This window comes from Limanda limanda, chromosome 6 (genome assembly GCF_963576545.1).
Source record: "Limanda limanda chromosome 6, fLimLim1.1, whole genome shotgun sequence".
NCBI lineage: Eukaryota > Metazoa > Chordata > Actinopteri > Pleuronectiformes > Pleuronectidae > Limanda > Limanda limanda.
In genome coordinates this window covers 3,875,942-3,903,869 of record NC_083641.1, presented here as the reverse complement: position 1 = coordinate 3,903,869, position 27,928 = coordinate 3,875,942, and the positions used below count along the sequence as shown (strand labels likewise).

The following is a 27,928-nucleotide window of genomic DNA, read 5'->3' as shown; positions in this document are numbered from 1 at the left end:
TGCACTTTGATACAAACGCTCTTACTGTTGTTTTTGTCACTAATAGACACAAACCCAGCCACAGAGTGTGGTCATGTACGTCAAGTCAACAGTGTGGATCCTGCTCTTCGTCTCTGTCCAGGAGGGTGAGCATTTCAATGCTGTGTATATTTGCAGTACATTTTAGTGAGAGTATGGATTTGTGCCACATGCCTGCACATAAGTCTGTGCATTTTACTGTTTGTGCATTAGTGTCCCCGCAGGAGGAAGAGTATAATGATTATGGTGACACATACGAGAATCCACAGCCTCTGAACTGTTCCACATCAGAGAGAATCAAAGGTGGACATGTCACCTACTCTCAGGTGAAAAACATTAACTGGACATTAGAGCTGAATTTGTTGCCTGATAAACTGATGAGTCGATTCATTTCAGAGTTGAATCCCCAATCATTTTGATAATTGATGGCACTATAGTGCAGTGCGTGTTCTAAAGATGGCTGTTTGGATTGGGCTGATCTCTTATTCTGTGTTTATACTCTTCAGAATTATCTTTGTCATTAGTGTATTACATTACAATATACTGTCACTTTTTTATTGTTTTTTGCTGGATGTTATGGAAGAAGTAGGCAGATATTTTTTTAAATAGAAAAGAAAACTTTTGTGGATCGCAACTTTTCCAAAATGAGGACCTTTTTTTCTCCGATCGGTCATTTCAAACTGAATGTGCTTGTCGTATTTGGATTGTTGTTTAGACCATATAAGACATTTAATAAAACAACATGAATTTATATTTATTATTGGTATGTTTCAGTTTCCTCAACTATCAATAATCTATTAAAGGGACTCTCACCTTTGTTGCATTTTTACACTTTTTTTGGATAAGGTTAAATTGGTATTAATAAGGTAATGACACTCTAAAATGCAAGACAGACCCACCAGGAGTAAAAACAAACAATTATTTCACTCTCATAATATTTAGTGAAAACTTCAACCAATAAAATTCTTCGGACCGAAGGACCTTATTGGCCGACAGACCTGTCTGTTTGCTGCATGGACATGCAGGTTTTCCGTCTGCTTCTTGTGGCGCATTCGGGCCCGCGTCATCAAGGCATGTGAATGTAAATGTATATAACTTACCGGTGCTTCTGAATCCGAATCCATTGCTTTGGTAAACAAAAACTCACGTGCGTGCGCGGAGGCAGTAGGTTGTAAGTCTGCTTGTAAATAAAGTTTCTTCAAAAAAATAAAAACACCGGGATGGTTGTAAGTCTGCTTGTGTAAATAAAGTTTCTTAAATAAAACACCGCGGATGGGAACGAGGGGGTGGGGCATTGGAGGAAGGCGGGATGATTTGAATGTGCTGTAATTCTCAAATGCAACAAAGGTGAGAGTCCCTTTAATTTTAATGGTTCAAAAAAGGTAATGTGATATGTATAATAAAATAATGAAGTAAGACAAAGGATGCTATGAATTGTGTAGGTAAAATTGAGGAACAACTTCTTAACGGAACGGAATTCTTAATGTAACTCCAAAAGTGATCATGTGTTTCCATCATTCTCCACAGGGGGGGCTGGAGGGCAGTGTGCTGACCTTTCAATGTGGCCTGGGAAAATATCCTTTCCCAGTCAGCAGCAGGACCTGTGGTGCTGATGGGGAATGGTCACTGATGAGATTAGTCAGTGGCAGACCAGTGTCACAGGCCACGTGCAAAGGTAATATTGTTACTACTGATGCATTCAGTGTCGTTTGTACACAAAAAGACTTTTCTGTCTGCTCATAAACTCATATTTCTCTCGAGATTTCCTCCTCCTGTCCTCCCACCTTCCTTTCTTCCTTGCATCCTCTCTTCTCTTTTGCCTCCTCACTAATCTTCACCTCTTTTAGATGTGTTGTGTCCGGCTCAGCTCCAGCTGGATCACGGCGACTTCTGGCCCAGAGATCAGTGGTTCCGTGTTGGGACAGGGCAGAGCTTCTCCTGCATGGAAGGGTTCACCCTGTACGGGTCAGCCCAGAGGAACTGCACCCTCTCTGGAGAGTGGACAGGCAACACACCTGTCTGTGACAACCATGGTATGTTGTATATTGTTTTTTTATTTGATACAGACAGGGCTCATTGATCATCAGACCATTATTGTGAATGAGCCAGAGTGAGCTGTATGAGCTAATTTTCACCAGTTTTTACTGAGATAAAATCAAATGATATTTTTATACAAATATCTATAGATAATTCATTTGCATTATACATTCAATCCAAACTAAGTGAAAAACAAGTCTATGAACACTACACCCAAACAAACAAGAAGATAACCCATGATTAAACTACATTACAAAAACCAAACAATAAAATGCAGCCCTAAGATACATTAAAAAGCTGCAGATATAAACTTAAGTACATAAGATAAAGTAGTATCATTACACATGATCACAATTTTGGTTTGGTGAGGAAGGAAAGGACTGCAAACAATGAAATGATGAATGTGATTCATATTTTATCAGTAAGTGTAATATATGTTTAATCTGATCATCTCAAATTCATGCCGTGGAGAATAAATGAGAGAATATCTGCTTCCATGTGGCCCTGAGCCCAGTTGGTCAGATGTATTGGAGCATATAGAGTCTTAGAGGGAGCATGCACTGACTAAGCTCACACTAACTGAGCTTTACAATGTAAAGCAGCTTTCATAAATACACAAAAGATCTCTATGAACAGATTTAAACATGACACAGTACTTTACTGTGGCTGACAAAAACAGGTCACTGACCAAACTTTGCATTTATTCTACTTAACTGTATGTTTCAGTGCTTTCAGACATGTGTTTACAATGTGTTTTTGATGGTGTGCATCATTTCAAAGCACCACATAATCTTCTGTTGCAAGTTCTACTAGTGAAGTGCTCGTTCTAAATCTGCCTGTTTGCAGTTATCCGTGTTAAAGCTCCAGAGCCACTACATAACTAATCCTTGTCATTAGTGAGTCCTCCTCAAACTGTTCTACAATATACTTTCACTTGGCGCTTTATTGCTGTTCTTGTGTGGTTTGTTTTACTGCTGTTTTTTTTTCAACGTTCAACATTCAGTCCCAATTTTACAACTTTTCAAAATAAAACTCGAAATTCAGCTAGATATGAAGCACTGCAGCAACAAAAGGAACAGGGTGTTTTTACTATGAAGACAAAATGCAAAAAAGGATGTGATTCTATGAATGTTGCCATGGTGTCGATCGGCACGTTTGCTGTACACTTGTGTCTGAGTCTGATATGGTGACATAAAAATAAAATTATAAAACTGACCCAGTGAACAAGAAGCTGCTGTAGTTTACCAGAGGAGGTAGAAGAAGACATGTTCAACTCGGTCCACAGACTGAAGGCACACTGCCCCGTCCCCACTGACTGCTACAGAGTGCTGTTCAATTGTTTACTGAAATCTTACAAGTGACAAGTGTGGAGCTGATAAGTCGAATACTTCACGAGATATGTGCTCCAAACACAGACAGACAGACTTTTGGAGAATGAATCGGTAGATTCTGAACATTTTTGGAGCCTGGGGCACAATTCCAAAATGTTGTTGTTACCTTAAAAAATAAATATTGTTTAGTTTATTGTTGGCTCTCTGTTTTTAAATGCAGCTGACGTCTGTGATGACCCAGGGATCCCACCGGGGGCCCAAAGGTCAGGGGGCCTGTTCCACACTGGAGAAAAGGTGCTCTACCAGTGTCAGGCCGGTCTGAATCTGCTCGGGTCGGCTGTAAGGGTTTGCCTGGAGAATAAGGAGTGGAGCGGCTCATCACCACGCTGCCAAGGTGTTTTAGAAAAATAATGTCTCTTGATATACAAAATATAGCTAATCTGATCCGACCCCTTTTTTATTATGACAGCAGTACCGAAACAGTGCACAGTGCACTATCAATATAATACATTAATGTGTGCTATCTTTGTGTTTTGCTGCAGGTCCAAACACCTTTGACACGCCCAGTGCTGTGGCCCAAGCCATGGCGGGCTCACTTGCTGGAGTCATGGACGTAGTCTCACCAGACTCCAAGAAGAAAAGTATCTTGTATCTGTGTCTTGAACAAGTGTTGTGAATGTTGCTGCACGAATAAACATGTCATTCTAAGTGTTTGCACAAAAACTTCATGAGCAAATACTCAGATGAAGCCAACTCCAATTAAAAAACAAAATACTTTCTGTGTGTTAGCAGCAACAAGATCCTTTGGCCGAACCATCCGTGTGTCTGAAGGCAGTCGCATGAATGTCTACATTTTATTGGACACTTCAGGAAGCATCACAAAGCAGGAATTTGACATTTCCAGGGATGCCACCATTGCTCTCATCAGAAAGGTCTGAACCGGTTGAGCTCAGTTTGATTTGAATCACAGAGATAGAGAGACAAGCAGATATTGTTTTGATGGGTTTGTGCTACAGCCTCCATCATCAGGTTTGAAACCATTCACTGAAAAAAAAAGATAATACAAGATACAGAAATGAAGCCTAAGTATCCTGGATTAGACTACCACCATTGTCACTTTTTGAGGCAGAGTTTGCGCAAGAGTCATCATGGCGTAGAACCGCAGTATCGAGGTCCCGGCAAAACACATGCTTGACCAATCGTGAGACAGTCTCAGCTGTCAATCATGAAGGTTCGACTCATTCTTATAGCGCCCAGGTACAATGGCACACAGGAATAGCATACCTCCGCCAAGGCCCCACAGTCCCATTATGAAACCACATACAAATTGACTAGATCTGGACTTTTATCTGGAACTGCACCAAATTGCACACACTCATGAACATCAATCCCAGAAGTATGTCAGATTTGTTTCATCAAGCATTCATGAAATACTCATTGACATATCAACAAGAAATGTTGGAAAATGCCCTTTCTCACATTGTTCTGAATCCGCACCAAAATAGAATGTGTTCTTTCCTGACTGACACTGCATCATTCCTCCAAGCATTCAGGGAACCCATCCAGTATTTTGTGCAATCCTGTGACAACTAATTAAAACCAAACTTATCAGAAACTACACAATATTCTTTAATGTCAAGAACACACCGAATGATAGAAACTACAAACATGTACTCAATGAGTACTTTGACCAGTTTGGTTCATGTCCCATCTGTTAACATGGAAGAGGCGTGGTTTATGACCCATACTGCAGCCAGCCACCAGGGGTTGACCGAGACCCTTTGGTTTCACTGTTAGGAGCCGTCATGTTGCCCATATTATTATAGTCAACATGTGAAACTAACATGTCTTCTTTATTTCTTTTTTAGCTGGACAGTTACGAGGTACAGTTGAAGTTCCACGTGTTGTCATTTGCCAGTGAGGCTAAAGACATCGTAGACATCAAAGAAACAGATATAAGCACTAGCATTGAAGACGTCATATGGAATCTGGAGCAGTTCAGCTACGACAGTAGGACTCTGCTACAGTCTTTATTTATTCAAGGCCTGAAGTGGAGAACCACGATGAACCAATATGTTTGATAGTTAATTGAATTTCTGGTCCTTTTAAGTTTCCATCATTCAATCTTTTGTCTTTGTTCTATCTGCAGGCCACGGTCAAAAGACGGGCACTAACCTCCACGCCGCGCTTTACCGTGTCAGTGAGGTGATAAACTTCTTCAAGCAGAACAGCGCCAAGAACCATTTTAACGAGACTCAGAACATCATCATCATAGAAACAGACGGTGAGGAACTGAAAAAGCTTTTACTTTTGCTTAGAAGCATATTGCAAACACTTGAGAAAAAAATCTGAGATAATGAGATTATTTTCTATTTTCATCAGAAACAAATTTAATCTACCCGAAAATGATTAAGTTAATTCATGAAAAAAAAAATCCTATTAATTCAGAAATCCTTTTCCTGATGAAAACAGATTATTATCTCATTAATTCCATCTCTTTAATTCAGAAGAACAGAGCAGATTATTTTTCTCAAGTGATAAGATCAAATAAGAGCTCTTGTCAAACCATCCCTATTTCTCTTGGGTTGCTCTGCCGACAGGCTACTCCAACACAGGCATCAAGCCTCAGATCGCTCTGGCCCAGATCAGGCAACTGCTGGGCTACAGCAGCACGGCTCAGGATCACGCACATGAGACCATGCTGGGTATCAAGAATCACTCAAAAGCAATTAATGAAAACTGTCCAAGATCACTTTCACAAAGCAAAGTGTAACGTGCTGACGTAATGTGTTTTGAAATGCTTGCCCTATGTGTTGAACACAAACACGTTGAGTGTCTTTGCGTGTGTTTTATCAGATGTCTATGTATTTGGTGTGGGGAGCAAGCTGAACAGAGATGAGTTGAACTCATTAAGCTCACATAAGAGTGGCGAGCAACACCTCTTCGTCCTGAAAGACTTCAAAACACTGGGAGAGGTGTTCAACAGCATCATAAGTAAGAGACTGCTCTCACCCTTCACCAACTGCCAGTGTTTTATAACTGCGGCTGAGACTTTTGGAGAACAAAAGTCATTATTTTTCCAACAATACCATAACATACACATTTCCAGATGTTAATTGCTATTAATAGTCAATTCAAACATCTATGTTTCATGACGCAGGTGACGTGAGTGTGACGATGTGTGGGGTTGCTCAGGAAGACATCTCCAGCGACCTTGAGCAGGGTGGGACAATAGTCTACAACAAGCCCTGGCACGTCACTCTCACATCAGTAAGAGCTTTGCACACTCACTGAAATCGAACAGCAGCTTTTTATTTCAAGCTGATCACCACTCACATGTTACACCATCCTCCATTACAGCCTGTATGGGGGCGTGATAAGTCGTGTTTTGGATCCATCGTGAGCCAGAACTGGGTGCTGACAGCTGCCCACTGTTTTGTCAAAGCGAGCACAGAAAGAGTGAATTACCAAGTGGACATTAAACACGGTCAGTGTCAATGTGGGACAATATTGTTGGAGACTGGGAGAAAGTTTAAGTGGGTAATTGGGGCTGATGAAATGTGTTCTTTCTGGGGTGAAAAGGTTGGTGATATTCTATTACAGATCTGTCTGCATGTCTAGTATATTTTCATGTTTAATGACAAATGCCTTGTTCTGGAAGGTTTTTTTTAAACCTAGTTGTAGTTAGTTAGCAGGATTATGCAAAAACAACACACTAAACTCATTTCTAGATAATAATTCACTGATCTTGATGGAAATAAAAATCCTCTACTTCCACACATATCATACAGATATTTATGAGCCTGTGTAATAAGGTGCAGATTCAAATAGAGATCCTGATCTATTGAATTTAACTGTGATTCCATGAGAGGACTGTTGGGCTTTGGCTGAGGGATGTGTTGCCTGAGTGCCATTCTAGTTTGTGGGCCGGTTTGAGTGTGTGTTTGTAAGCAAGATTACTACTGATCAGATTTCCCAAAATCTTGGTGGAAGGATGTGGTATGGGTTAGGAAAGAATTCATAAAATTTTGGTTTGTATCAGGATCAGGACAAATTTTTTTCACTTTCTTTAACATTGAGAAATGTTATATAGAATATAACATAGAATTTTACCGTTTCCCCAATCATGGATCTTGATAAGAAAATAACGTTTTTAGCATGTTATCCTTTAAGGAATCAACATGGAGACAGTGCTAGTTGCATCACAATATTACACTATTAACCATCATGTTGAATTCAAGCCCTTAGCAACAAGTAGCTTCTTTGCTTCCCAGGTAGTGGCACAGTGAAGTCCAGCACAGTGTTCATTCACCCCAAGTATAACAACAACGCACTCAAACACAGAAATGTGTCCCAGTTCTTCGACTACGATGTCGCTCTAGTATACGTGAACAGGAGTATCCCTCTTTCCTCGAAGGCTAGGTAAGAAAAGTCTTACACCTATAGGTAAACATATATTTAGGTCATTGAGGATGTGTGAGTTGTGTATTCTTGTATTTCCATTCTTGTGTCACCTACATGTAGACAAGAGAAAAAAGTATATACCTAACAAACAGTGTATGTGCCATATTTCAGACCTATCTGCTTGCCGTGCACGGTACCAGCCAGCAGAGCCATGAGAACATTCAACTCTACCTGTCAGCAGCACAGTATGTGGCCTTTATACTCATGAGTCTGTTTAGCAGAATAATTCATATTATGAATACATGACATCAGATAGATTGTATATGATAAGTTTTAATATATAAATCTGGCCTAAATAGGTTATCCTGTATATTCTCAGTTAAATGCCTGTATGTACTGTATACAGGAAATGAACTTCTGTCCCATGAGGAGACTGCTGTCTTTTTCATGCATAAGAACTCGGGACGCAAACAAACACACATACACACGAAGAGACAGGTGAGAGCTGAAATCATCAGACTGTTGGTTGCTTTCATGCTTATGTTCAGATGTAGATGTGGTGGACATAGATCACTTACTAAAAATGTAAACGCAAATGTAAACGCTACTACATAGTGTTGTGTCTGTCCTCAGAGGCCTGGCTGTGTGGAGAAGGCCAGGCAGACCTTAAAACAGCCCACCGATGTCACTTTGGAAGAATATGTCCCCGATTCATTCCTCTGCTCTGGAGGCACCCCCGGATATCAGGATGCTGTCACCTGCAAAGGTCTTGACTCTGGACACTCACTTTATAGCAGCTTTCAGACATGCACTGATCCTCTGGACAATCTCCGTAAGCGCTGTACGTGTGAACACAGATGTCCAACTGAGAGCCGATAATATAAAGTCCCCTCCTCCAGAAAGTCCAGAGGAGCCGGTGTGAGAACACAGCAGGAGATCCTCAGCAGGATTCACCGCGACCGAGGGGTCATGTTGATGACGGTTCTAACACGCAGCAGAACACACATATGGGAAAAACTAAAAGAAAATAAATATCTCCGAATGAAAAAACACTGAATCATACACTCACAGAGATGAATTGACGATTTTTGTGTGAAAGGCAAACTAAGGAGAAAGTCCAGGCCCAATTCTCCCACATCCTTACGAGGTCATGTCTGAAAACAGTTATATGACCAATTGTTTTTGATATGTTCAATATATTCACATGAAAGTTACATTTTGCCTCTTTCTGTAAAGGTGACTCCGGTGGATCCGTGTTTCTGCAAAAAAGAAAGCGCTACTTTCAGGTCAGTGTTCTATTTAATAAGAGCCTGATCATTCAAAGTGGAATCACTATCACATCGACTGCTTTCATCCCCAGGTGGCAGTAGTGAGCTGGGGCACAATAGACGTTTGTGGCAAACCTGTGAGAGGGTTCAGCAGCGACAGGCCACCTCCTGATGCTCGAGACTTTCACATCAACCTGTTCCACTTCGTGCCGTGGCTGAAAAAGTATCTGGGCAAGCAGATTCAGTTCCTGCCCGACGTCTTGGACTACTTGGAATAATAACCCAGCAATGCAGAATTCAACAGATCACGGGCATTTATAACTACTTACTTTACAATATATGGGAATAATCACAACTAAAAATCTACATCAAATGGACTCACAATGCTTTTCTTGACTGTGAGCTTACTTGGAAAGAATTATTTTTCTTTTAACAAATCAAACATACTAAATAAAAGTACCATTTAAAAAGGTGTTTTTTATCCATTTTATTCTTTCAAAACAACACATGTAAAACGTATGAATAATCAGGTCCTGGGACACATACATGAATATATCATACATTCCAGTACAGTTCCTGATTCTGTGCCACAAGTCTAGACTACATCACTATTCTAACTGTGCAGTTAGAGGCCTTCAGTCATAAAAGCTGTGTCTGAATTCAGACCAAACAAGTAAATCCTGTAAACCAGAATGTCTCTTTTTCTGTTCAGCCTTTGAGTCCACGCTGCCCCTGAATTGAGACATGCAGTATTGCTTATGAGGTGGATAGGTCAGTGGGGATCTCAGACAAGAGACAAGACTTTGGCTGGTCTTTTAAAAGCCAACTGTCTAATCAGCCCTCAGAAAACTGTCGGAACAGGGTCTCTGATTGGCTGTCCTTGAACTTTGGGACGAAGTGGATCTGGAGGATCTCGGCGAATCCCTCAGAGAGAGCAGGCGCTACAAAGTGTTTCCTGTCCAGAAGGAGACACAGATTTAGAAAAAAATTTGCACAGCTGACACTAAAGTCTACACTGTTTAGTTATTACTGGCATGATTCAAAGCCCTATGAGTCATGCTTACTTGTAGCTGTGGAAAATCATGTCATTGACCTTGGCATGTTTGCTTTCGGACGGAGCCATTTCACGGAACTGAGGACAACGGTATAAAAAAACATCATCAAACACGCACTTTGTGACCAGTTGAAACAAACCAGGGTGCAGAGGAAAGTCTTACTTTGTTGTTGTGTTTGGCTTGCTCCAGAGAGGCTGAGAAGTGGAAACAGCGACAGGACACTCCTGCTGCTTTGGCCACGTCCACATAGCTAGAAAATGCAGTATTTGGTTACACAAACAGAGAAAACCATATGCAGAAGCAAGCAGCAGCAGTATTTACATATCTCAGCCAGCATGCATATAGAGTACAGGTGCATCTACAAAAACTTTTATTATGTTATTTAAGAAGGTGAACATTTTATATATTCTAATCTAGACCCATAACTCACAAACATAAAATATGTCAAGCTTTTTTTAAATTCTAATTTCCATGATTGTAGTCTACAGCTCAAAATATATATTATTAAAAATGTATCTCAACATACTCTTTAAGTAACTTAATTCAGTATAAATACTGTGTGTCAGTGCATCAAGAGCCTCGACACACAGAAAGAAATGGACTACAACTGTGTCATTCTTAGTATCAAGACACTCTTTAACCAGAGAGCATCAGAAGCTTCTTATCAGGGTTAGGGAAAAAACCTTGGCCAAAGTCCTCTTATCAGACGCCACAACGCATTGATGCAGTCATTTGTGCTAAAGGAGCCCAGACCAAGTATTGACATCATAAAGTAAAAGACTTTCAGAAGTTGAACATAAATCATTTAAGGTATAATTATAATATTCCGACATATAGAATTTTGTTTATTTCATAAGCTGTATTGAAACTAAAACAAAACAGGCTGGTTATTTTCACTTAACAGGTCATGAATTCAGACCATGGGAAAGTTTCACTTTTTGAATTCTATTACAAAAAAAATAAATAGGTTTCCATGTTTTTCTGATTTCTTTGAAAAGCAACTGTGCAGCAAAAGCAGCAAAGAGTGAATACACAGATTATTAAATGCACCCATTTAGTACAATTTCTTTAAAAAAGACAGGGAGTGAATTTACAACGTTTCTTGGAAATGCACTGGTCTTTCTCCAGTTTGGGGTAGTTTCTCAGTTCCTTCTGTGCTTCTCGGTACAGTGCTACAATTGCAAACAGCAATGACTTAAATCATAGGTCAGTGTACACAACAATAAAAACCTCCACCCTGCCTGTAAATATTCTCATCTGTTTGAGTATATTTATTCTTCACTTTGAACGCCTGTCTAATGAGGCTTCTGTTTGTCCAAAGGAGTAGCCAGTGAGGTGGAGCTAGATATAACACACAGAGATAAAAGCGCCTTCACAGTAAATAAAGATGAAGCGCTGCTGCATTACCGCTTGCGAGACTCAGGGTCCGGGTTGGTGTTGTCCACGGCAACACTGCGGCCTTCCTTCAGAGAGCGCTCACATGCTGACACACAGCTCTGCCATGAACCGAGTGTGTCCTGACACAGAAATAAAACCCAATGAAAGGATCAATATATTGTTTCTATCGTGAAACATAAACGTATGCATCCAACTCTAAATCGGGGAATCTATTTTTGTCTGTATTTTCTGTATCTTATCAACTTGACAAATAACTGTAAAAAAAAAAAAAAAAAAAAAAAAATGAATTGTATATATATTTAATGTTAAAACGTTGAATCGAAGTCTCTCCTGATTGAAATAAAATGAGGATACACAGGCGGAAGAGGCATCTGGAGTCCTGTTCATAAAATATCCACTCACCCTATTGACGTATGTGTAGCCTTGTGGAATGATGTGGGTGTGGAAGAAAGTGGATTTACCCGCTGTGGAGAAAGAGAACAGAGAACAACATGAGATGGGTGTTGTCGTGATGACAGACAAGATAATCCATGATAAACTTTCCAAGTTCACTTACAAGCAGGGAAACCGACAGCAACAATGACTTCTGTCCTGCTGGACGTGAGGGAGGCCGATGGAGGGTCGTACAGCCTGGCAGCCGAGTCAAGCTTCCTCTGACGATTCAGATGAAGAAAAACATTTACAAAAAATACAGAAACAGACAAAACATTACCAAAATACTATCAAACATTTCCTCCTCCACAAAAGAGGTAACCAGGTCTTTGTGGTTATTTTATTTGCGGTACTGAGAGGTGCAGTTTATTCTTCTTCTGCAGTAAAGACAAAAGGTTTGTTTAACTTCTGCCACTTTTTAAGAACTTTGCACAAAATGCAACTTTGATGTTCTCCATCATTCTCACAGTGAAATCAGTCACATCTCGGTGTTTGACCTCTCGCTGAGTGTCTGGCCCAATCTTTCTAAGGTCCTGATACCTATGACAATGTGGTGTTGATGTGCCAAAAGATGAAGTATTTAGTAATTTCCTAAATCTATACTCAAGTGTAACTTAACAAGATGCTCCACATTCCTCATTACCCCAGGTTAGGGTACAGCACTGTACAATAACACGTAGTCTAAAATGAGTTCTCATAAGATTATGACTTTTTACTCTCATAAATTTACAACACGTTTTTTTTTTTTCAACATGGAGCTAATACTCTATTGTACCAACACAATTCAATATATATATATATATATATATATATATATATATGTTAAATTGGTCATTGGACTTACAGGGTCAAAATCAGGCAGGCTGTAGGGGGCGCTCTTCCATCCCAAAAAGTACTCCTCTGGTGTGTGGAACTTCAACCCCATGTTTAGAGCAAACTACAAGAACAAGAAATAAGATAATAACAGTTACACATATTGATTTTAGATAATTTGTGTACCAGTTAGGACTAACTTAATGTGGTTAAAGAAGTGAAACAAAGTGGTCAAACTTAACCAGACTAAGAATCTCATGTCTTACCAGTCGGTCACTGCAGGAAAAATCCTTCTTCTTCTTCCCTGGCGCCCAGTTTTCAGGCCTCCCTGCGGCATCTGAGCACAGAGGTTAAGCCATTAGCTCACGATTAGTTAAATAACAGATAAAATAATAATAAATGTTAAATAAAAGACGATTAATAGTTCAAATCAACAAATCGCCTACTGAGCACATTTTTAGGTTTTAGAGAAAATAATTTTTTCCCAAAAACATAGCTTATGTAGCTTATGTAACACATGTCTTTTTGTGTGAAATCAGATAACTGAGAACACACAGTCACGATCATGACCCTACTCACCTCCCACATAGAAACTTTCTGTCTTATCAACGGTGACACCATCATTAACCTGAGCAGGTGACAAACATGCAACGATGTCTTTCAGTTAAATCAGACACATACTGTCATCATGCAGGCACAGCAGTACATTATGTCGTGAGGAGTGACAACAGGGCACTTTCTATGACTCAGTGTTGTCAGTGTTGTTTTTATTTTGTATTGTCAGCCTCCTCTTAAAGACATGGAATGGGGTGTGGACCTTTCAAAACATTGGTGGGTGTGTGTGTGTGTGTGTCCATGTATCTCAGCTGACAATTACCTTCTCACACAGGTGATTCCACATTCCCAAAACTGGTTTCCTGTAGATACCAGGACCGCTCGCTACAAACACCTGAAACAAAGAAACATGCGGCATCCAACTATCTGCTTTACGTGATATATCTACTTAATTATATACAGCCCAGCTAACCTGCACAGGCATCTGCAGCTTGGCGAGTATGTCCTCCGCTTTAGACTTAAAGGCTTCTGGTCTCAGTTTGCCTCTAGCGATCCCCATCTGGTTTGTGAAGAACACCACCTACCAAGGGAGAGCAACAGCTGTAAATCAAGTGGTAAATACTGCTACAGAACAGAACATTCAATTGCAACTTTAAGTTCTTTAAAATCAATGCTGACGATATTCCTGTTTGACACGGCCATTCATAAAATCATATAATTGCTCACTTCATACACTGCACAGTATAGTTTCTTCCATCCACCCATTCACACGCACCTATTCATACAGTGCATCTACAGTCAGGGGCGGTTCTGGCTAATTGGAGGCCCTGGGCAAAGAACAATTTTGAGGCCCCCCCCCTTCAAAAAAAAAAACCAAACAAACAATCCCACTCACCAAAGCACCAATCCCCTCCAACCCCACACCCATCCAGACACACACACACTTAATGAGCCATGTAATGTGAAACTGACATTTATTGTGAATAGAAACAACTAAACAATTATTTACTTCATAATGATTAACTTTACAGCAAAACGGCTGACTTTAACATCTATTTTGACTATGTGTGTGTAGGGTTGCAAAGGGGCGGAAAGTTTCCGGTAAATTTCCGGAAACTTTCAGGAAACTTTCCACAGGCATATTAAGCTCGGGGATTTTTGGGAATTTTGAAAAAAAAAAACTATGCAAATTAAACGCTGAGCAATAAAAACATAATTCAAATCACTATTTTAAAGATGTTTGGAATGCAGCACACACTGCACGTTGAATTTCAACCCTCCACTGAGCATTCTTCCATCACATGCACAGATCATTCCTAGCATCCTGCTCACTACAGCAGGGCTACTGAGGCCTGCTGTAGTGTTCATCTGTTCATCTAGCCTATTTCTATTAATTTATCGATCAATTATAAAATATTTTTACAGACGATTCCAATTGTTTGGCTAACAATTTATATCTCTGGTATTGCATTAGTGTTTTTTTACAAACTTTGTTCTCATCTTATTCTAAAGAACAATGCCACGTGCACTCTCTCATATGAGGAGACATTTCACCCCATCCAATGTAGAAGGAAAGGCTGTGTACATTTGCAAATACTGTGCAAAGACCAATGTTAAGAATGCCACAAAGATGCAGAAGCGTATAGTCAAGTGCCCAAAGTTTCCTCAGGGCTCAAATCAGCCTATGACACAACAAAATGTTTATATTAATGTCTGTATATGACAAGGTAAATACAGTTAGTATAAATTACCCACAACATTTCCAGTTTATTCCCGTTAATTCCCATTAATTCCCATCAATTCCCGTATATTCCCGTTAATTCCCGTTAATTCCCATGGAAAGTTTCCAACTTTGAATATTTCCGGAATTTTGCAACCCTATGTGTGTGTGTGAGAGAGAGAGAAAGGGAGACATGCGATTGAGTGAGTTTGTGTGTGTGTGTCTGTGTGAGAGAGAGTATCCACACACACACAAACACACACACACACACACACACACACACACACACACACACACACAGGAGCCAGGGGCTCCGCCCGCTCTCATTCGCTCAGAGACACACAGGGAGATCAGAGCTCGTTCCTGTGAAATGTACTGTGAAGCCGCGGAACTAATGTTAGGACGTCCGCTTCCCTTTAACGGTGGAACTGTAAACAAATCGATCTTTCGCCGTAGCCAGGGGTCGGCAACCCGCGGCTCTGCAGCGGCTCACTGTACAGTGTTGTGCGGGTGAGTGTGTGTGTGTGTCAAGACAGCACACACACACACACACACACACACACACACAGGAGCCGGGGCTCCGCCCGCTCTCATTCGCTCAGAGACACACAGGGAGATCAGAGCTCGTTCCTGTGGCAACTCTGGCAGCTGACAGTATGAGACCCAACAAATTAAGAACACCCCTAGAAACATTACATTCCAGTCACATGCATGTGCAATGACAAGTGATTTATTTGAATTATTAAAAAAAAAAAAAAAATTGTAAAACGACGAGGCCCCCTGGCGGCCGAGGCCCTGGGCAACTGCCCGACTTGCCCAATGGGACGCGCTGCCCCTGTCTACAGTATGTGCAGCAGTTGTCTATCATACATCATTCATACAGGCAATTAGAGGTTCGATATCTTGCCCAGGGACACTTCAGCAAGCAGAATGCGGGAGATCCAATGGCCAGCCTTCTGGTTAGTGGACGACCCGCTCTACCTCCTGTCCTTAACCCTAACCCTTGTTGAACTGTGCTGTAAAATAAACTTGCCTTGCCTTGAATCTTGCAAAGTTCACTAAATATTATTAGCAGCTGCTGTGTTTCTCCGTCTCACCTTATATCCTCTTTTAAGCAAAGTGGCCAGTCTGGGCTGAATCTCAGGAAACAGAATCCTGGGATTTAAACACAAGAATGATTACAACGAAGCATGTAGTTGTGAGATATAATCTGTGGTATATAAGCCACTGTCTATGATAGGACAATATATCGTGGGCATAATGGAATGCAGGAGCCAGCACACAAGTGAGTAAAGAGCGACATGTATGTGTACAATGCCGAGAGAAGAGACTTATTAACCAAGGAAGCATCATTGTGAACGTCCCTGAGGTTAAACCACACATATATACACACTCAAGCAAATGTTTTCTGTATTCAATAAACTTGGCAAAGGAGAGTCTGCTCACACATTTTGACAGACATATCTGGGTCAAAGTTAAAAACTATCCCCTCGGAACTAACCCACATCAGGTAAGACAGTCCTTTATCCAACTCTCATAACAGACGCTTAATGATCACTCTGTTTAGCTGTAGCAAACATGTAAACATACCTCCAGTCATCTGGTGAAGTGGGAAAGACTCTCCCAGACTTGGTGGTGATGATGCAGCCATCTATGTCAAACCCAGCAATCTGGAGACGAGAATAGGAATATTCAGTCATTTCATCTGCGCTGGATGATATCCTCAGCCTAACTTGTAATTCAAACGTCAAAAAGGGGAAGACATCAATGTTTGAAACACATGATCTTCACTGATTGTGCTTTTTATACAATATTAAAGCCACACAGCTTTTATTTCGCCATAACAATGTCACAGTGATGAAAAAGATGAATACTTGAATACAGACAAACATTATTAGCATTGAAACAATTCCCACCTTGTCACTCCCTTTGACTCCAGCAGCAGTGTAAAGCATCAGGTTGCCTATCTGCTGCCAGCTGCTCTTTAGAGAGGCCTTTGACGATGACGATGACGATGAAGACGAAGGGTGGGGGCTGTTACTCATCTCTGTCATAGACTTCTCTGCCAACTCCTGCAGCTGCTTGAGCTTTTCCTCTGCCAGTCTCTCCTCTTCATCCTCTTCTTCTTCTTCCTTCATCCATCCACCTGACACCTCCTCATCTGTCCTTTGGCGCTTCACCTCAGGGTGTCCCCTCTCTGGGCTCAGTTGTCTTTTATAAGACTGAACAGAAAAACAAAAAAAACAAACAATGCATATCATTTTAATAAATGATATGTGTTGTAACATGACTCAGAAAAAAGACATTCAGATAGATTACATTATCTGTTATGTTAACCAAACATTGAAACCTGTGTTACCTTTATGGGAGAGGTAGGGAAGAAATCCTTAATACTGCGTTTCGGTGCCAGCTTTGACTGAGTCTCTTTTTCTTTCCCGTTCCTTCCTCCTTTTGTCTTATCGGTGGCTTTCAGCACTTTCTGTGCAGCACCGGAGGTTGTACCATTGTTGCTCAGGGAGTAGTGCAGTTTAAATGGATGGTTGTGGTTAACCAGGTAGAGAACGCCTCCATGGGTGAGTTTACCAGACTGACCCCGGCCAAGCTTCTCACCATCCAGGAAACTGGGATTGGCACCAAGCTGTGAAGCAAAACAGGACACGTACCAACACTGAACTTTGGCATTTTGGCGTTTTGATTGTACAATAACCTGGGTGAGTCTAGGCAGTAAAGATAAGAGAGTGAGAGTTCAGCTTTGAACCGAAAAATTACACTTTTGATACTGATTGTGTAGTGTCGAAATACCATTATAATATAAATAATATAAAACATTCTATATTAAATTTGTATTCAAATGCATTTTGGAGTGTATTTTAGCTGTGGTGTTTCTAGCCTGAGCATTTCACAGGGAAGCTTAATAAATATAAACTGTGAACATGTGACAAACATACCTGAGTAACAACCACATCCTGGTCTGGATAGCAAGCCACCACTTTCACTGGAGGAAACACAAAGGTAAGTGTCACCACAAACATATATTCACACACAGAAACATTTACAGTTTGATATTTATATTCATTGAGAAGTCAAACTATTGTATGAAAAATAGATTAATTTCCCTTTTTTATATTTATGCAAAAATTTAACTGTTTGTTATTTGCTACATTTCTTGGCAACCTAAACACATTGTGGCATAGGACCATTGGTTAAAACACATAGCCTCAATGTGTGAACATGGGTTGTTGCATATCAATCAGGGCAGAAACATAACTCTGTATTTATAAAACACTGTTTAACAACACAACTAACTGTGTCCTCAAATGACAGGTTAATCAACACATCCTAAAACAATTTAAACACAAATCTGAATTTCCAGAATGGATATTTGTGTTATTTGAGGCTTCTCATCTTCCCAGTTATTGCAGGACTATATTAAACTGTATCTGTTATATCAAGGTGTACCTAACAAACTGGCTACTTAGTGTATAAACAACTGCTGTGTCCTTCAAAGGTAATGAAGATCAATTACTCACATTGCTAAGTTGTGGGAAATTATAGTACCAGTGTCATTTATATTTTGTATTGAAATAAGCCAGTTATTTTCTCAATGGATTGGTTCATCTTCACAAAAGTACCAGCAGTCAAAGATAAAGTCAAGATGACTGAAATAAAAAGAGTAAGAAGCAAACCATATGCAAATAGTTTGCAATCTTAAAAATGATCTCAAACCAACTTTTAATTAAATATTTTGTTTTTAACCATTAATGGTTTATTAAACTAATCTTTTAGGCTCTGTGTTGCCTCCGCCCTCTTTATTAGAAAGCTGGGGTGACATTTCATCCAGGTCACCTGTGAATTCAAATTGATTTTTTTGTAAAAGACACAAGGCCTTAATGAGACAGTCAACTCGGGAGTCTAACCCAGAGGGATGATGCTTTTCTAATCTCAGTGAGCCTGAGTGGGAGGAATCGGATTCTTCCTCGTAGTTATAATGTGTCAGAGGAACAGAAAAATGATTAACTTGTTTGAATTAAAGCTATTCCTTCCAACCATTAGAGCCCTTTGCATTCAGATGACGACCAGCAGCGTCAGTTTGCATTCTGATGGGATCCTCCTCACCCTGGTGCCTGGAGCATGCCTTGTCGGTGACTCCGGTGTCCGGTCCCCGGCCCAGAAGCACAGCCCGGCCATCCAGCAGCGGGACCCGAGCCCCGGAGGCTCCGACCAGCGTGCACGACATCCGGGCGACCGCAGCGGCTCCGCGTTCAGCCTGACGGGGGCCCGGACTCACACTGTTAATCACTTTAATCACTGAATGTGTTATGAATATAAATATAATCAGAGTTACTACTTTATGATCACTACTTCTTCCGTCAAAGCGGGGATTCGTTTAAGCGGTGTGCCCGCGGTCCATTTGAAAAATACACTCGACCTGAAACCGGCCCAGCTCGATGGTTCCGCTCTTACTTTTCCGGTATTCCTTGTATAATTTACTCTTCAGCACAGTCTGACAGCGACTGACATCTCTGTGCGACGAATGTAAAAGATACCGACTTGGTAAAGTAGTTGTTTTATTTATTTAGTTTTTGTAAATAAATGTTATTACTTGTACATGTTGAGGATTTCCGGGTTTGACGTAGCATCGAACAGGAACGCTTTAAAGAGGAAACATCCAGTGTGAGGAAAACAGGACAAGATGGTAAACTCCTGGATTAAATGTGTCTTTGTGTAACGGCCTCCTCAAATATGGATAAACACCTGTTCCTCCTCTTTTCGTGTTATTTTGAAGTGTGTAATGTTTATTTTTCCTGTCTTCCTCATAGCATGCCTGTTTGAGAGATTCCTTTTATTTACATATGTATCCTACTTAGTTTGTTCCTAGTATACATGTATAGTACAGGCAGTTGTTTCGATTATTTTCTAGTAGAGCATAATCTGAATGTTGCATTTACATTTTTTATCGTTTTTATTCCCATTCAACCCTAAACCTAATTCTGAACCTAACCCTAAAATCAAGTCTTAACCCTCAAACAGACCATTGAAAAAGTGAGGACTTGTCAAAGTGTCCTCCCTCTGTAGGGTTTGAGTACACCCCCTCTCACACACACACACACACACACACACACACACACACACACACACACACACACACACACACACACACACACACACACACACACACACACACACACACACACACACACACACACACACACACACTCACACACACACACACACACACACACACTAAATGCAAACACACATTATCTACAAATGTATAGAATCATCATCGTTTAAGAGATAGAAACACAGATGCCCTGAGTGGTTCATCTCACAGCTAAATTTAAATGTTGTGTCAACATCCTCTCCTATGCTTCCTCATCATGCCAACAAGAAAAACAGGTTTCTTATGTATTGTCGTTCAGGGTGTATCCCCAGCAGTCTATTATTCACACACTGAGAATGTTAGCAGGCAGGTGATGTCTGATCATTGCTGGCATTAATAGGGTGTCACTGAAGTCACTCCTTTTTTTGTTTTGTCGCCTAAATACCCACGCCCATACTGCTTCTGTCGTTTATATTGTCTCATCTGTTTGGTCAGATATATGTTGCATGAGAGTGGCTCTCTTGAAAACCGTCTGATGTCTGGAGCAGTCTGATTATACAAGCAGAAACTTTTTTACAGGTAAAATAAATTTGATTATTTTCTTTCTTTCCTTCTTTCCTTCTTTCTTTTCAGTAATTATGGATCATATTTCTTTTTCCCCACAGTACAGACTAACTAGTCTCATATGTTATCAAAGTCAGTATTGTGTTTGAGTCAACTCTTTTCCTGTTGTTCTGCCCTCCACCTTCTGTTGGTTTTCAGAGCATCAAACTTTCTCACCATGTCCAACCAGCCCAACCAAAACCACCATGAAGGGGCCTACATGTCTCTGATGAGAGGCTTGAGAGAGCTGGACCTCCGTGGCCAAAGTGTTCCCAGTGACCTGGTTCTGACTGGAGACCATGCCTTTCCTTTGGCTATGAACAGCAAAGGCCAGGTCATGATTGCTGCGTCTCTGTACGGCAGTGGAAGGGTTGTAGTTCTGGGTCATGAGAGTTACCTGTCGACCCTCCCAGCTCTTGTAGAGAATGCTCTGATCTGGCTGAGAGGAGATGGATCCGACAACCTGTCTGTAGGGGTCCATAAAAATGTCATGTCAGTCGCCAATAACCTCAGCAAATCCAGCTTCCAAGCCAAAGTGGTGGGGGACTTTAGTGATAATCTGGGGGTTGGTGTGTATGTGACAGATGCCTACAGTGTGGGTGCACACAAGAAGGATCTTGTTGCATTTATGAAAGCTGGAGGAGGAGTGTTAATAGCAGGTCAGGCGTGGAGCTGGGCTGCAAGTCACCCAAAAGAGAACACACTGCTTCTGTTTGAAGGGAACAAGGTTTCTGGTGTGGCAGGGATCTACTTCTCTGATCATCAGGCTGAGGCAGAGTACCTGCCTGTCTATCCTAAAATCCCATCCTCCTGGATGGCTGTAGTGTGAGTGAATACACTTATTGATTATTGCACATTTAGAAAGATTTCACTTTCATAAAGAGACTACTCTTATTTGAAAACTTTCTCCACATTTATGACATTATCAACAATAATGAAGCTAACACTGAAGCTATCACTGAATTGTTTTCATTATATTATAATACCAATTTATGTTAATAATATTATTTAAAGTAAATTAATATTAATATTCATCCTTTAACATTTTTGGTTAAGAAAAACAAGATTTAAAACAGTTACTGGTGCTTTCCTAAAGTTCTATAACTCACTGTAACTGTCATATATATCTGGTTTACTTCTCCCCCTTTCAAATACAGAAACGGAAAGGATTTTGAGGATGACTTAGAGTTCTTACTCAAGGGGGTTTCAGAGTTCGACATCCAAGAGGGAGCATTACTTTCGGAGGTTCTGGTCCATGGCCCTCTAGCCTTTCCCATTGGGACCACAGCGAATGGAAACGCGTTCCTGGCAGGAGCCTACTATGGACAGGGACGGGTTATTTTGATTTCACATGAAGGAATTCTTTCACGAGAGGTAAAAAGTCTATAATGATGAGTTGACTTAGAATTTCTGCCTTCTTAAGTCAAAATGAGCATATGATGAGAATTTTCTCAATTAGTGCAGGTATACAATTATCATGTGTAGATAGTATGATCTTTTTGAGACAGTAGATATAGTTATTTCCATTTATATCTTTTTAAATATGTCTGGTCACTAGCAGTTTAATGTCTAGAATGCGTATCAATGTTGATTAACTACAGTTACTATAATTCTTCTCATTACAGCCAATGACGCAATTTTGGAGTAATGCCGTTCACTGGTTGGATGAAGGCCGGAATGGGGTCGTTGGGGTATTGCAGGAACCAGCCTTAGGAACCCTCAGCAAGTCAGGGTTAAAGTGTGAGAAGACAAACTTCAGGAAAGACCTGAGTGTATTCGTGTGCAACGCATACAGCGAAGATCACATGGAGGATATCCAGAACTTTGTGGCAGAGGGAGGAGGCCTTCTGATTGGTGGACATGCCTGGTACTGGGCACAGACAAACTGGCAACAAAACGTGTTAACAGAATTCGCAGGTACGATAATGCCCTACCTGCAAAGTTCATGATATCATATCATAATGCATCCTAACTATTAAAGGAACTGCTGTACAAATTTCATTAAGCTAGTATTTTTCCAAATCTACTTACAATAACAGATCCACATGGTAATGTACTAAATATGAACTCATGTCAGGCATAAAGTCAAATATCCCCACACTTTGAATTTCTGACATAATTGCAGTCCTAAACACGTAACAACATAAAATATACACACGCACACACACAAGCAAACACACACACACACACTCAAGGATGTTTTGGAAACGGAGGATTTGCTGGGCTGCTGGACTGGTTTTTATAAAAGGGAAAGTGCTTTTGAGAAATCGAGGAACCTGATCACTGCTCACACTCAAGCTAGAACTTACATGGGTGATTCAATGACTGAATCACCCATGCTGATTCAATGACTGATAAAGGTGCAAACTGCAGGGCAGCATGAATGGGTTGATAACTTCAACCAAAAGTTTTAGTTGTAGACTAACAAAACTGGATGTCGCTGGCCAGGATGATGTGACTTTCTTGTGTCCAGAGCACATGGTTTATAGTCCCTGACAAAAGTCTTGTCACTAATCCATTTTGTATAAACAACAGCTTATAACCTGACTTTTAGATAATCCATTAGTTTGAGAAATGGCTCATATGAAAGCTAAAACTCTCCAAAATTATGTTTAATATACTAAAATAAATTTGCCTCACTGAAGAAAGATTGACACATAAAGGTCAGATTTTGGCAAGACAAAAGTTTTGTTCTTTTTATACACACCCACTAATTGATTGATCAATTATTGATCACAGGTGTAATCTAGGATTGGGTGCATCATATGACAAGGCGACAAGACTTTTGTCTTTGCAAAAACTGACTCAGTGGGCTTTACCAAGCTGTGAATGTTAGAATGCTTTTCAGCAGTTTCGTTTGGCACCAAAACATTATTTCAAAAGCTGTTGGAATTGAAATTAGCCATTTCTTGTAAAAAAAAAAAAAAAAATTGATTACAAATATTTTTGAGGGGCACTTAAGGTCAACTTGTACCCAAGCGACAAGACTTTTGTCAGGGACTAGTCCAGAGGTTTCTTGTTTATGTAAACTCTGACGATAACAAGTCAATTGCCTGCAGCAACAGATACACAAAGTAATTGGTGTAATAATTCTTCATGAAGGCTGCTGAACTTGACAAAATGGTGGGCTCAGACAAAACCTGGGTAGAGGGCAATGAAAGGCACTGAATTGCTGCAGTCTACAGACAGCATAAAGTTCCATAGTGTTGGTTTAACATAATAACAAAGAGGACTACCGAACAAAAAACAGGTAACTTTGCAGCACTTGGAAACACACTAAAGAAGATATCAAAAGACTTGTGATGTTAAACAAATTTATTTTTTAATAGGCTACTACTTGATATTTGGGCTTCAACGATCCTCATCACATCAGAATATCAGCTCATGGTTGTTCCAATGTATTTCAGGGAACAAGATCCTGACTAAAATGGGCTTGAGCCTGTTGGGAGCAACGATCGGAGGTGGTGTATACAAGGCCCCTATACCCAGCCAGGCCATCAAAGACACCTACCACTTCCGCCACCTTCTAAACCGCTTTGCTGGACATGTCAACACAGGATCAGAACTTACGAAGCGCGAAGAGGAATGTCTGAAAAAGCTGGGCACGGACTGTTCCACCTACTTGACCATGAAGGCCCATGACTGCTCCTTCTATGCACAGCTCCTGTCCGCCCTCACTGATATCATGGTGAGGGTGGGCATGCCACAGGTGAGTCAACAAAATGAGAACCTGAACATTTTCCAATAGAGCAGCAAAACAGCTATTTTGTTTGATGTTTTTGTGATCCTGACCTTTGCCAACGCACTAGATCTTATATGATGTATATGACGATTAATCATAATTTTCTTAATCAGCACATTGTGTCTTGTCTTTTGTTCATCTTCTTTCAAGGTGTCTGACACCTGTCCTGTGAATAAGCCCAAAGACCACCTGCTCCTCAATGTGGGCTCAGAGTTATATAAGGTTTGCCCAAATCCAGATGCTCTCCTGCCTTACCTCATTAAGGATAATCCTTTGATGCCAGTTATCTATAACCACAGGATCCAGATCAGCGTTAACACAACAGGTGAGACCAAATATATGAAGATGTTATGAGCTCAACTTGTATACAGTTTATGCACAATTGTACAGACCTTGCTGTTAGTTAATTTGACACCTTCTGAACCTGGAATGTTCTGATGAGATTAAAAATCTTAGACCAGGCCCAGACAGGCCAAGAAATAGAATTAGGCATAGCACACTTTTCAATATTTCAGCCTCGTAACAAGGGAAGTTCAAAATGAACCACTAACATCTAAAGGAGTCTACTTCTTCCTTTATTTGTTTTTTTAAAGCAATTTAAAAAATGTGTGTGTGTCTGTGTGTGTGTGTTTGTGTGTGTGTTTGTGTGTGTGTTTGTGTGTGTGTTTGTGTGTGTGTGTGTGTGTGTGTGTGTGTGTGTGTGTGTGTGTGTGTGTGTGTGTGTGTGTGTGTGTGTGTGTGTTAGACTGGGAGTGGATCAGTACAGGTCTCTACCTCGCTCCTGGTATGAAGACCTACATTGCCATACCAGCAGACATGGTCAACAAAGGATGGAAGGTACAGCCTGCAAATCCATTAAGACATTAAGGGTTATTGAGTTTGCTAATGCAAGTAAAGCACCTTTTTGCTTCCTACTCAGTAGACATTTTAATGACTGTTTAAAGAATATAGTGACTGCTCCATAGTCCACGTCTTCAAAGCGGTAAAACCTATTCCTTGTCTTCCTCAGATCCAGATAGGCTGTCAAACAGACAGACTGAATCATGCAGAGTTGAAGAGAGCACCAAGTGTTCATGAACAATTTCCCATAACCACAGAGATGATGCAGGTGCACAACCTCTGGGGTGGACTCCTCTACGTGGTGGCCCCTGCCAAAGCACAACTGCAGGGTCAGATCATAGTGCAGATGGCTGTAGCTGCGCCCTATTACAAATTTGGTGAGTGCTCAGGAGTTTCTAAAGTATTTTCAGACTCGGTGGAATCCATACAGGAGATGCAAGTTTATACTTATGTTCGATAATTCAATTTCTTAAATTGACTGTACAAATATAGTAGTGCTCACAAAGCAGTCAGGTTCAAAAAGTTTATTTTTCAGGTAAACCTGTGCAGAGGAAGTAAGGTAGGGTTAGGGTTTTTTTGGAGACTGGAGGCTTTGATCTGGGAGAACTGGCAAAAGAGGGGATTGGGATTTGGGACCTGGTGCAGATGAAGCTTTTGCTCTCTGGACGAAGGCCTATATTTCCTGCCAGACTGACTTTAATCATGAACATCAGTTTTTGAGGACCTGTTTGTGTAATCTCTTTTTGACAAAACAGGTTTATACTTTTCCTAGCATGGGAAATTTTAAATACCCACCTATTGTTTTCTTCAGGTGTGACAACAGCAGCAGAGTGGTCCATGTTGCGCAGTGCTCCCTCACCCTGGGCCGAGTTGGAGTTTGAAAACATCATCCTTACCGTGCCATCAAATGTGGTTTGGGACCTGGATCGCCCTGACGAGTTGGCGGCGCTATGGAATAAAATGATGAGGGCCATTGCTGACCTGGCTGCAAAACCACACAAATTTCCCCGCAAAGATCGCTTTGTAGCAGACGTGCAGATTTCCCATGGTAAGTGTATTTGAAATCGTAAAGGACTCCGTGAGAAAATTAACAATTAACAACTCATGCTTGATAAAAAGCAGGGTACATCATGAACAGGTCACTAGTCTATCATGGAGCAAAAGCTGTCCTTTTAAAAAATTGTAAAGATTCAAATAGAGTTAGTGTTAATTTGAGTTTTGTAACAGAACATACTACAATGAGGTGTGTAGTTTGGTGAGACTGCACGCGCAGCAAGTTGTACAGTGTTTCTCTATCATACCTATGAAATCCATATTAGGATTAATACAAAACTCTGTGCTTTTTTTGATTTTCTCCTGCTCAGGTTGGATGCATGCAGGTTACCCTGTGATGATACACAGCAGTGTTGCGGCTGAACTGGTCAGTGTTGACCATATCAGGAATGTAGGAATATGGGGGCTCATCCATGAACTGGGACACAACCAGCAAAGAGGCTGCTGGGAGTTCCCACCCAACACCACTGAGTGTACATGCAACCTCTGGTCAGTGTATGTGCATGAAGAGGTGCTTGGGATCGACAGAGCAAAGGTGGAGTAGATCTGCTTTGTTATAGTGTATTTATGATATATTTTATATTTATAGAAATAACTAAAAGCAGCTCTTTTCCACTTACATTTAGATAAGTATTAAGGTGTCCATGGATATTATATTGTTTCTTAATCATCTTTTTCATTGCAGGCACACCCAAATATGACTTTAGAAAACCGAAACCATCGAGCAAAAGAGTTTGGTAAGGGGGACAGGCAACTCATCAAATGGGACATGTGGGTGGCCCTGGAGACATATATGCAGGTAAGAGAGAATTATTTTTGTATTACCCCTATAAATACCATTTGAACAAAACCACACACACACACACTCAGGCCAAAGGCCAAAAATGTAAATAGTACTGAAAGTCGTTAAGCCGAGTCAGCACGTTGAGGCGTCAACACTGCAATTTTCTAACATTACCCTCTACACTTTTCTCCGTGCATTTAGCTCCAGGATAAGTTTGGCTGGGATGCCTTTAAGAAGGTGTTTGCTGCCTACCACACGATGAGCGACTTTCCCAATGACAACAAAGGAAAGATGAACCTGTACGCTGAGACTTTCTCCCGGACAGTGGAGATGAACCTGACTGGATTCTTCAAGAGCTGGGGTTGGCCCATCGAACCAGCCACAGAAGAGAAACTCTCCAACCTGCCCTCTTGGAGTGACAACCCCATGGTCCAGTATGACTGAGCTGCAGTATGATGCTGATTGAAGTGCAGAGAGATGGGTCCTAAGAGTATGAATCTTTGGGTATTTAGGAGGAAATATCATTAACTGACTTTGTTTTCTTTATTGTTTTTGATGTATTTGACCATGTCTCTTATACTATTTTAAAAGAGAAAGAAGTTTTATAGCTGACGATATATTTACAGTCTCTTTATTAAGCAGCTCTTGGGTGAATTAGTTTGGTTCATCTGAACCTCTTACTGAGTAACAATAAGTCAGTCTGACTAAATGAGATGGTCCTTCTCTCAAACTGGATTTAATGTAAAAAATAAACTTTTCAAGTTTATACAA

The 27,928-nt window shown here is 40.6% G+C and overlaps 3 protein-coding genes across 8 annotated transcripts; 2 read left to right on the top strand and 1 right to left on the bottom strand.

The window, feature by feature from the left end:
* Positions 1-34: 34 nt before the first annotated feature.
* On the top strand, positions 35-9,532 carry si:ch1073-280e3.1 (complement C2). Of its 2 annotated transcripts, none has more exons than XM_061072803.1 (19): positions 35-125; positions 232-344; positions 1,546-1,693; positions 1,866-2,051; positions 3,607-3,780; positions 3,929-4,027; positions 4,179-4,318; positions 5,255-5,396; positions 5,536-5,670; positions 5,987-6,091; positions 6,243-6,380; positions 6,547-6,656; positions 6,747-6,873; positions 7,661-7,808; positions 7,962-8,035; positions 8,197-8,288; positions 8,424-8,556; positions 9,027-9,076; positions 9,151-9,532. In XM_061072803.1, exons 1-19 carry the CDS (start codon positions 74-76, stop codon positions 9,334-9,336), a joined length of 2,352 nt encoding a protein of 783 aa, XP_060928786.1. In that variant the 5' UTR covers positions 35-73; the 3' UTR covers positions 9,337-9,532. The 2 variants fall into 2 exon arrangements, with proteins under 2 accessions (XP_060928786.1, XP_060928785.1); XM_061072802.1 differs by having other exon boundaries at positions 4,176-4,318.
* On the bottom strand, positions 9,531-19,453 carry pnkp (polynucleotide kinase 3'-phosphatase). Its single transcript, XM_061072804.1, has 17 exons — positions 19,148-19,453; positions 17,980-18,026; positions 17,391-17,669; positions 16,948-17,253; positions 16,622-16,701; positions 16,129-16,186; positions 13,784-13,891; positions 13,634-13,705; positions 13,336-13,384; positions 13,023-13,093; positions 12,788-12,880; positions 12,068-12,164; positions 11,914-11,975; positions 11,521-11,630; positions 10,276-10,363; positions 10,123-10,190; positions 9,531-10,013 (listed from the first exon to the last, which is right to left on the bottom strand). Exons 1-17 carry the CDS (start codon positions 19,266-19,268, stop codon positions 9,893-9,895), a joined length of 1,830 nt encoding a protein of 609 aa, XP_060928787.1. The 5' UTR covers positions 19,269-19,453; the 3' UTR covers positions 9,531-9,892.
* Positions 17,896-27,928, top strand: LOC133003165 (TRPM8 channel-associated factor homolog). Of its 5 annotated transcripts, none has more exons than XM_061072799.1 (14): positions 17,896-18,043; positions 19,101-19,727; positions 20,631-20,714; positions 20,898-21,563; positions 21,896-22,112; positions 22,364-22,655; positions 24,146-24,447; positions 24,631-24,805; positions 25,226-25,317; positions 25,490-25,697; positions 26,132-26,368; positions 26,685-26,908; positions 27,059-27,172; positions 27,359-27,928. In XM_061072799.1, the coding sequence occupies exons 4-14, from the start codon at positions 20,917-20,919 to the stop codon at positions 27,599-27,601; spliced, it is 2,751 nt and encodes a 916-aa protein (XP_060928782.1). In that variant the 5' UTR covers positions 17,896-18,043; positions 19,101-19,727; positions 20,631-20,714; positions 20,898-20,916; the 3' UTR covers positions 27,602-27,928. The 5 variants fall into 5 exon arrangements, with proteins under 5 accessions (XP_060928782.1, XP_060928781.1, XP_060928779.1 ...); XM_061072798.1 differs by having other exon boundaries at positions 19,085-19,585; XM_061072796.1 differs by having other exon boundaries at positions 19,085-19,727.

Bases quoted from the DNA above. Each gene is read 5' to 3' on its own strand.
- LOC133003165 (XM_061072800.1), top strand. From the start codon at position 20,917: ATGTCCAACCAGCCCAACCAAAACCACCATGAAGGGGCCTACATGTCT. The intron at 22,113-22,363 runs GTAAAAAGTCTA...TTCTCATTACAG, and splicing joins AAGGAATTCTTTCACGAGAG to CCAATGACGCAATTTTGGAG. The intron at 26,909-27,058 runs GTGGAGTAGATC...TTTTCATTGCAG, and splicing joins TTGGGATCGACAGAGCAAAG to GCACACCCAAATATGACTTT.
- si:ch1073-280e3.1 (XM_061072802.1), top strand. From the start codon at position 74: ATGTACGTCAAGTCAACAGTGTGGATCCTGCTCTTCGTCTCTGTCCAG. The intron at 345-1,545 runs GTGAAAAACATT...CATTCTCCACAG, and splicing joins GACATGTCACCTACTCTCAG to GGGGGGCTGGAGGGCAGTGT. The intron at 7,809-7,961 runs GTAAGAAAAGTC...GCCATATTTCAG, and splicing joins CCTCTTTCCTCGAAGGCTAG to ACCTATCTGCTTGCCGTGCA.
- pnkp (XM_061072804.1), bottom strand. From the start codon at position 19,268: ATGTCGTGCACGCTGGTCGGAGCCTCCGGGGCTCGGGTCCCGCTGCTG. The intron at 16,702-16,947 runs GTGGGAATTGTT...TCTCGTCTCCAG, and splicing joins GAGTCAAAGGGAGTGACAAG to ATTGCTGGGTTTGACATAGA. The intron at 10,014-10,122 runs GTAAGCATGACT...CCTTCTGGACAG, and splicing joins ATGATTTTCCACAGCTACAA to GAAACACTTTGTAGCGCCTG.